Here is a 10,000-nt window from a genome sequence, read left to right as displayed (position 1 = left end):
TGTGTGTGTGTGTATGTGTGTTTGACCAAGGCAGTGGAAGCATACATTTGTGCAAGACCTATCAAATGTTGTGTACAGAATCTGAAGTTTTGTCATTGTATGCCCTAAAATAAGAAGTGAGATTTGTGAAAGGGGACAGAGATGCATTCTGGTAGTAGTTGTTCTTACTTAGGAGTGCTTATTTAGGGAAACCATTTGTATACTTTCTTTCTCTTTTCTGAAACTCCTATCACAGTGTGTTGGAAAGGTGCTGCACTAGGCGCTAGCATGATCACAAAACAGTTTGATAGCATATTCAAACCATAGCACTTTCTTGAAAAGCCTAATATCAATGGGAAAGGCAACGTGTGCCAACAGTCAATTATTTTGTCGTAGATTCAAAACATATGTAGAGACCAATGGTAGGTGCTATGGTCCTGAGTAATACAAAATAAAAAACATCCAAAACATCAGAAATATCCCGCAGTGTTGCTGGTTTAACTTTCATAAATAAGTAACATTTTCAGTAAGGTTATTGTTTCTGTTAATATTGTCAATTTCATCATTGGGAGTAACGACAGTTGAGTGCAAATCAGAGGGTGGCGTTAAATCTCCTGATCAGGGTGAAAACAGAAAACGTTTTTACAGAAGCTTGGAAGCGTGGAGGCCCTGCACTTGATTATGACGAGTCACCATGGAGACCTACGGTCATAAACAGAGACGATTGGAAAAACAGATTGCTTTTTGTTTTTTTTACACCAAAGGTGACAGATTTCTGGATCAACAGTTGGAGGGTGGACTTTCGGAAGGAAGGCACATTTGGTTAGGGTGAGTCGGTTCCTTAGAGGTTCATTCCCATGAAGTCCTTGAGGGTTGGCTGGTTAGAAAGGAGCCGGCACGTTGTTCCCATTATGCTGGTCTCTAGTTGGGATGTCGGGGCGAGTGGCAGGGCCATTGGCCAATGAAAACGCCCAGCAGGCAGAGATGGGTGGGTCATCAGTGGGCAGAAAGGTCAGAAGGTCAAGGGTCATGGGTTAGTTGCCGTGGCAGCTAGAGTTAGACGAAACGGACAAGGACAGACAGAGAGACAGACAGACAGACAAGAACGGACAGACGTGGGGAGGGAGAAATAACAAAACAAAAGGAAACAAAAAAGGGGGACATAAAAAGAAAAAAGATAGAAGAGAGATTAGTGTCAGCTAGTGGCGTCAGAATGACAACATGGCAGATCTACAGCAGTCACACCATGTGAGGGGAGGGGGTTATGCTGCAGAGCACCATCATGAGCAAAGCATGACCATTCATCGGAGAGCTGAACGTCAGCCTCTGGGGTTTGACGTCAGGAATGGCCGCTTACAGATGCTAATTGATGCCAATGAGGGTGCTCCGCACAATGACTAAATAGCAGAAGAACCGTCCCACAGTGTAACTGCCTATACAGTGATACTACTCATGCTTGTGGGCTAGGCCTGAGATAGACACAACGACCACGGACAGAAAGGGAGACAGCATGGTTTTCGATTAGACGAGGAAGGCGGCCTTTGTCTAGAGGAAAAGGACCCCAGTTATACGCTGAGACAATTAGTGCTATTGTTTAGCGGCAAGCTAAAACAGACCGCTGTGATTTAGAAGAGGTTTATGAATTAATGATTGGATCTGTCGGGCTATGAATTATTATTATTAGGGTTGCACCTTGTAAAAACTACAGGAAGCAAAGGGGAACTCCTGGTGAGGGACAGCGATGAGTGGTTAACAAGATGGTGATTTCAGAAGGGGAATTAAGAAACACGGTCTAAACGGACATATTGTCTCGCTAAACAGATTTAGAGCCGTTGATTTTCATCGTTGTTTTTAAAATAATCATCTTTATTTTCTTTTTTGTGTGTGTTTTTGTTTGTTTTGTTCATTGTATACAACAAGAGCACCAACACATACGCATACACACACACATACACGCACACGCACACACCCAAACACGCATAAACATATTTGAGATAGCTAGTCCATTTCTATTGCATTACAGTCATGGAGCTAAGGGAATGAGAGCGGAAGGATCTGCCCATCATAAATACAGATGGAAGACAAGCACTTCCTCTAAAGCAACCTTCAGTGTAACTAAACGACGATAGCTAGAGTGTAGCTACATGAGGACACAGGGACACTGTAGTCTGTGCACAAAATACGCATGGACACAGAACAAGACCCAAAAGAAACAAAAAACATTATAAAGTATATTTACCGAGCAATCTTATCTTCATGAGCTTAAAAAATGCACTTAATAATAATAATAATAATAATAATAAACAATCCAAAATAATCCCTATATACAAATTTACTTTTGCATCTATAAAACATTGCGGCAGCACCATTCTGACCAAGACTCACACACACACACAAACACACATTGTAAACAGCCCTGTTGTCCAATGGCGTACTACAGTATATAATGCAGAAGAGCCTTGACACACAGCCACACACATACACACAAACAGACATACAGACCCTTCAGTAGTCATCACACTGTGTTTGTTTTAGTAGTAGTAAAAAAGGAAACAAGCAACGCATTGGAGTCGTACTTAATTATTATCTTCTGGAAATAATACAAAAATAAAAAGAGAATCACTATTAAGCGCATGTAGTCACTACCAGGGGCAAATTATTATTGAAAATTTTATATAAAAAAATGTGTAATTTCCCCAAAAAAGTATAAATTGAATTTGCCGATTAAATATATGCATATAGATATATATAAATAAATATAAAACATATCTATATATATATATGTATATATGGAATGGAATATTTGTTGAAGTAAATGGAATGATACTTTCACAAAAACCAGAAAGACATACTTTTTCTTTTTTTCCCCAGATAATTCCGATACAGAAGTCACAAGGTCTGAGTCACATGCATGGAATGATCTGTTATAAGTGAGAAGGCTCCGGCCTATCAGCACTCCCCGTTCTGACCGCCCGACCCACCCCCACTGCAATGCTTAACAATCGTCTCTCTCACGCCTTTTTTTCGGACGCTACGGGTTCAGTGTGTGACCAGTTTTTTGCAAGGAATGCTACAGTGACCATCATAGACACTTCATTTACAACTCAACCGTTGGGGGGTACCGCACATGTATATGGAGACGCATATGCATGCAAATACCAACACACGCACAACACACACACACACATACACACACCCACACACATGTGTGCACACAGAGTGGCTGTTGAGCTAACTAACCTCTGTCTGTGGTCATTACCCTTTGGTAAGGATGGATTCTCATGTCGTGGCGTCGTACCTTAGTGGTCATGGCACCTGCTTACAGCGCAAATGACACAGGGCCATGAAACAGAACACAGCAGGTTACTTGTCTAACACTTGCCCCACAGCAACAACAACAACATAACAACAACATGCCGTAAACCAGGCATTTACACAATTATTTCGATTACGGGTAGAAAAAAAAGTAGGGGATATGTCATCTAGATTTCTAGTCTGTTCTCATGTGTTGCTACGTATAAATGATACATACAAGTTTAAACTAGGAGGTTCTCTCTTCTACGGCTGACTGGTGGATAAAACCTTGGCGCTCAAGGTTAGCCTACTCTCATTGGATTCTATTTCAGACAAAGTCACAATCTACGGAGCACACATTTCTAAAACTCTAACGATAGCGTGTTAGGAGTACAAGGAAAATGCTGAACTATTATCAAAAAAATAACTAGTTAGACATATTATATTATCACACCACAACACTAGTCGGCACATGGGCTAATAAATAGAAGAAATCAACAGGATAAACAACAAAATCGTATAGGAATGGATCAAATCAGAGCAGTCAACATAATCAGCCATCCTATAGGTGCAAGCAAAACGTTTTGGTGGGGCGCAAATGTAGGGGGATTCTGCGGGCCAGTCCATGTAAAAAGTGTATTGCTATTGCCTAGCCTTTGGTTGGGAAAGCCATACCTGCAAAACAACACAGAAAGCAATCAGTTAGCCGTGGCGGCAAATTTGTATGCGTCACGTGTGTTCATTTGCTAAGACTGTGTGACTCTACGTTCAAACTCTCGTAACATAAAACGAATGCATTGTCTTGCTAACGTAAGGGAAGACAGCGTGCAGTTCACCTAATACTCCGCTGGTGTCCATGGGGTACTCCAGTATGGAGGGCGTGAGGGTGTAGGGGTACTCGTAGGGGGTGTAGATGATGCCGGACTCGGGCCCCTGCTGCATCAGCGCCGGGTGCGGACTGCCCCCCTGCATGAGGGCGGAGCTCTGGATCTGACGGAGGAGGGGCATCAGGGTGGGCCCGTTCATGGGGGAGGGGTTTCGGAGGGCCTGCTGCATGACTTGCGAGGGGTGCTGGGTGATGATTTGACGGGCCTGAGGCGACGCTAGGGAGAACGCCATTGTGGCTGCACGGAAACACACACGCACACACACACACACACACACACACACACACACACACACACACACACACACACACACACACACACACACACACACACACACACACACACACACACACACACAGACAGGCTATTTAGTGATGGAGAACCAAACGCATTGTTTGTATACAGTAGAGTCCTGTGCGAGGAGCGATGAGGCCCGCTTTGTCTCCCAGCTGACGCCGCCCACCCCTCACCCCACCGGTCGGTGATGATGATGTCATCCTTACGTTGCTTGAGATTGGCATCTCTGTAGGTTCCATTCAGGATGGCCAGCTCCATCAGCTGCATCTTCTTTAGGCTGTCCTCACCCTCGGCCTACACACACACCCACACACACATACATTTGCAGACGCAGACGCACAAAGAAATACGCAGGAACACATTTAACACACAGCTTTCAATGAAAGTATTGAATTTCATATGACAAAAAATAATGTATAATGTGTTACTACATTCGAATTTTTGCCTAATGCTGGGGGCACATGTAATCGTTGCTATTTTAGTTTATTGGTGTGACCAAGCTATAAGTAGCTATTCATATCCACTAAGCTAAATAAATGGGCTTCAATTATAATTTGTAACAGCTCTCCACCAATATCAGCCACACACACACACACACACACACACACACACACACACACACACACACACACACACACACACACACACACACACACACACACACACACACACACACACACACACACACACACACACACACACACACACACACACGCGTTCACAGAGGGGGCATGTTTAGCGTCAAACACGTTATCTTGGTTATCAGGTTGCAGTTTGACTGATTTACAGTCTGACGGCGAGGGCAGCTAGGTTAAAAAAACACATGCCGTTGAACACACACACAAACACAAACACACACACACACACACACACACACACACACACACACTGGGTGAGACCGTCAGGTGTCTTGTTCCGAGAGATCCACACACTTCCTTCTCAGCCTCTACTGCCAGGCCGCTGCTTATACAAAGACAGACCGCAAGGACACTCAGGCTACGAGCAAGACACCACATCAGACTCAGACTACACTCAGAGACTCAGATGGGTCCTTAGTGTGTGTGTCTGCATGTAAAGTATGTCTGTCTGTCTGTCTGTCTGTGTGGGTGCGCATGTTAGAGAGAGGGTTGTGTTGGTTCTCTCTCTCTACATATGTGTGGGTGAGAGAGAGAGAGAGAGAGAGAGAGAGAGAGAGAGAGAGAGAGAGAGAGAGAGAGAGAGAGAGAGAGAGAGAGAGAGAGAGAGAGAGAGAGAGAGAGAGAGAGAGTTTCTACTTTAATTGTGTTTGTCTTCAGACTATAGGCGCTTGACTGTTTGCGGGTGCATGTGTGTGTTTGTGTGTGCGTCAGGGGGGAGAGGAGTAGGTGGCAGGGAGAATGTCAGAAATGTCTCCAGAGTGCAAATCAAAGTAATGTTCTCTTGTGTGGACAAAAACTTCTGTTAGATTGTGTGTGGGGGGGATACTGTAGCGACTAGCTGGGAATGAAGTGAGATGTGAAAGGGTGAAAGGGGTGATGGAGTGGGGAGAGAACGAGTGAACAGACTCCCCATTCATTGGCCAGGCCTTTCAAACAACCAGGGGTCTCCATGGAAACCCCTTTATGCATGTACTCTAATTACCCTAACCCTTCACAAACTCTCTTTCTCTCATGCACAAACACGGAGGTCCGTGCACACACACACACACACACACACACACACACACACACACACACACACACACACACACACACACACACACACACACACACACACACACACACACACACACACACACACACACACACACACACACACACACACACACGCACACATGCACACTTTGATGCACAATCCCCTGGCCCCCGATTCCAGCCAACATCCTCACATGCATACCAACAACCTCTCAATCCTCATGGGCCGAAGTGGCTTCAAGCATCCCTGTTACCCTATGCTAGCTATTCTTCTGAGCTAGCTGTTAGTCTGAGCTAGCTGTTAGTCTGGGCTAGCTGTTAGTCTGGGCTAGCTGTTAGTCTGGGCTAGCTGTTAGTCTGAGCTAGCTGTTAGTCTGGGCTAGCTGTTAGTCTGAGCTAGCTGTTAGTCTGAGCTAGCTGTTAGTCTGAGCTAGCTGTTAGTCTGGGCCAGCTGTTAGTCTGAGCTAGCTGTTAGTCTGAGCTAGCTGTTAGTCTGAGCTAGCTGTTAGTCTGAGCTAGCTGTTAGTCTGGGTTAGGTGCTACTCTGGGCTAGGTGCTACTCGGGGCTAGGTGCTACTCGGGGCTAGGTGCTACTCGGGGCTAGGTGCTACTCGGGGCTAGGTGCTACTCGGGGCTAGGTGCTACTCGGGGCTAGGTGTTGCCCTGGGCTTAGTGTCGGCGGGGGTCTACTCACAGCAGGCACCAGCAGCTTCTTGACCTCTGCCGTGGCCCTCGTGAGTTTGATCTGGGCGCGGTTGTGCGTGTCCTCCACCGTGATCAGCACATGGAGCTCTTCACTGAGGTGCTCCCAGTTGGGCTTGCCTCTGTTCATTTCTTCCTGCAACACACAATCACACGGGACACTTTAGTACATTTTATGGAATGATTTTAACACACTTACACAATGGAACAGTCTCAGTGTGTGGGTGTGTGCGTGTCTGTTAGTGTGTTTGTGTCAGGGTCAGTCAAGGTCTTCTGGAAACTCAAGAGGCATGTGTTATCATACTATTGCGTCGTCCTGTTGCTCTTCTGGTTGTTAACACAATGTTATGATTCCTCATCCTGCTAACAGCCTTTCCACACTGTGTATATCTTGTTTTTCTTTCAACAAATCCAAAAACGAGAAATCTTCCAGCCCCTGCCCTGTCCTTTCTCTCCTTTGAGCTGTACTTCTTAAGTTATGTCTCTATCGCTTTATACGTCTCAGGGGTGTGGGTGGGTGATGGTGTGCATGTGTGTGTGTGTGTGTGTGTGTGTGTGTGTGTGTGTGTGTGTGTGTGTGTGTGTGTGTGTGTGTGTGTGTGTGTGGAATGTTCTGGAAGTAAGAAAGAGCGATGGAATGCTGGAGCTGGTCCACCTGCTGGTGTTCAGGGGCCGACAGACTGCAACCAAGAACAGTCAGACAGACAGACAGACAGACAGACAGACAGACAGACAGACAGACAGACAGACAGACAGACAGACAGACAGACAGACAGACAGACAGACAGACAGACAGACAGACAGACAGATAGAAAGAAGAACGAAAAGAGAAAGATTGAAAGAAGATGACAGATGACAACAAAGACAGAATAGACAGGAAAGCGGACAGAAAGGAGACAGGTGGACAGCCCGAAGAGCCAGGGGACATGACGTCAGACCGACAGGGGACAGGTGGACAGACCGAAGAGCCAGGGGACATGACGTCAGACCGACAGGGGACAGGTGGACAGACCGAAGAGCCAGGGGACATGACGTCAGACCGACAGGGGACAGGTGGACAGACCGAAGAGCCAGGGGACATGACGTCAGACCGACAGGGGACAGGTGGACAGACCGAAGAGCCAGGGGACATGACGTCAGACCGACAGGGGACAGGTGGACAGACCGAAGAGCCAGGGGACATGACGTCAGACCGACAGGGGACAGGTGGACAGACCGAAGAGCCAGGGGACATGACGTCAGACCGACAGGGGACAGGTGGACAGACCGAAGAGCCAGGGGACATGACGTCAGACCGACAGGGGACATGACTTCATACCTTCTTCTTGTCCCTCATGGAGCCCTTCCCTCGGACCATGATCTTGCAGCCGGTCTCAGCCTCCAGCTGTTTGGCGGTGAGGCCGCGTGGCCCCAGGATCCTTCCCACAAAGTTGAACTACACACGAGAGAGGAGAGGAAGGGACTCAGAGGTGCCTTCAGACGCCACACACACACGTTAAAAAACAATTACGCCATCGGATGAAGGCGTTCCCCCAGACGTCCCACAGCACCGTGAGAGTGTACAGTCATGGCCTGGGGGGGCGCTACTCACCCTGGCAGTGTGAGAGCCACACTCTGAACCACCGAAACTACACGAGACCTTTTCAAACCAGAGCTCCATTCACGGGGCCGACACACAGGGTTCATCTCACAACGCGTAACCTTTTTGCACGACAGCTTTTGAGAAACGAGTTGTGAGTTTTAAGCGTTGCGATTGCAGACGGCGTCGGGGTTTGTGTGTTTGCTTGTATGGTGTGCGGTGTGTCTTTGTGTCTGCGTCTTCGTTTGAAAGTGTGTGTGCTTCTAAGAGAGACAGAAATAGATCATTATGTGGCCAGTGTGCCTGGCACTGCAGAACAGCGGCGTTCTCTAACCTTATCTGTCACCAGTGCTGACTGATTAACTAGACAGCTGCCCCTCTGTGTGTGTGTGTGTGTGTGTGTGTGTGTGTGTGTGTGTATTTGTTAGTGTGTTTCTCAATGTATCTATGGAAGTCTCATTGTCCTTTTCTATTCTCTCTTAAACCCTCTCTTGCCTCTGCTGGTGCGATCATATATGTAAAATATTATGACCTCCCTACTTTATCCTCTCTGGTCTCTCTCTCTCTCTCTCTCAACCCCAACCACCCTCTTAATATTTTCAGTCTCTCTTTCTCTGCCTCGGTCAGCCGTTTCTGTCAGACGTGCTGCAGAGCATTATGTCCTCATTGTTTTCCCCATTTCCTTCTGTTTTCTTTCTCTCACTCTCTTACTCATGGTCTCACTTCCTCTTTTTCTATTAACCCTCTGTCTTACTCCTTTCTCACTTCCTCTCTCAATCCTTATCTCTCTCTCTCGCTCTCTCTCTCTTTTTTCTTTCTCTCAGTGTTTCTTCCTCTGGTGAGGTCTCCCTTCATCTCTCATGTGTTTCTGTAATCTAATCCACCTTTCTGTGTTGCTACACATTCCTCCCATTCTCATAAGCCGCCCCCCACATTAATACCACTAGCAACACACAGGCACACACGCGCACGAGGACTCACGCACACGCCGGCCAGAGCAGCTCTCTATATTTAACCTTGATCTCAACGGTTCCGCCGTGTTTCTGTGTGTGTGTGTGTGTGTGTGTGTGTGTGTGTGTGTGTGTGTGTGTGTGTGTGTGTGTGTGTGTGTGTCAGTGTGTGTGTGTGTGTGTGTGTCCCGAGGGTGGATGTACGCGCCAAGGTGTCAATTTGCTCCCTCAGATGTGTGAAAAATAGAGTGCATGAGCGCTCTGTGTGCGCGCTGTGTGTGCGCGTCCTATGAACTGATTTCAATAACACGCGAATGAGAAGAGTTACTGCAACTATTGGTGAATAGATACAACAACAAGAAAAACAACATGTACCAATCGACAAGTTAATATAATTGATCCTTAAACGTGTACATAGTTATAAGCTAACTATATACAAGTTGAATGTAGTATCACACTTTAAGCTTGTTTATATTCAAGTAATATTTTGTATTAACGTACATAGTTGTACTTTAGTTGTAGGTTGCTTTTCGTTGTATAGGGTAGCCTGTAGCACTGAGAGACCATGCCCTCGGACAAAATGACGTCCCCCCCCCCTGACCAGAGCCAGTGAAGGTCACATGAGTGCAGCAGATCAGT

The 10,000-nt window shown here is 46.5% G+C and overlaps 1 protein-coding gene across 3 annotated transcripts in view; it reads right to left on the bottom strand.

Moving 5' to 3' along the window:
• qki2 (QKI, KH domain containing, RNA binding 2) overlaps positions 1-10,000 on the bottom strand; it is a 16,675-nt gene that overhangs the window by 2,046 nt on the left and 4,629 nt on the right. Inside the window, exons 4-9 of one of the 3 annotated variants that reach the window (XM_056576919.1) lie at positions 8,151-8,267; positions 6,825-6,968; positions 4,664-4,751; positions 4,110-4,397; positions 3,220-3,294; positions 1-1,029 (exon numbers count right to left, since the gene is read on the bottom strand). The exon at positions 1-1,029 is cut by the window's left edge and continues 2,046 nt beyond it. In XM_056576919.1, the coding sequence (XP_056432894.1) occupies positions 1,007-1,029; positions 3,220-3,294; positions 4,110-4,397; positions 4,664-4,751; positions 6,825-6,968; positions 8,151-8,267 (735 nt within the window). In that variant the 3' untranslated portion in view covers positions 1-1,006. Of the gene's footprint in view, positions 1,030-1,085; positions 3,949-4,109; positions 4,398-4,663; positions 4,752-6,824; positions 6,969-8,150; positions 8,268-10,000 lie in introns of those variants that run through there. The other 2 variants (XR_008893152.1, XM_056576920.1) reach the window with 2 other exon arrangements.

The sequence above is a fragment of the Gadus chalcogrammus genome, chromosome 18 (assembly GCF_026213295.1).
Source record: "Gadus chalcogrammus isolate NIFS_2021 chromosome 18, NIFS_Gcha_1.0, whole genome shotgun sequence".
In the NCBI taxonomy this organism is placed as follows: domain Eukaryota; kingdom Metazoa; phylum Chordata; class Actinopteri; order Gadiformes; family Gadidae; genus Gadus; species Gadus chalcogrammus.
The sequence above is the reverse complement of the archived record's forward strand: the minus strand, read 5'-3'. Positions and strand labels throughout refer to the sequence as shown.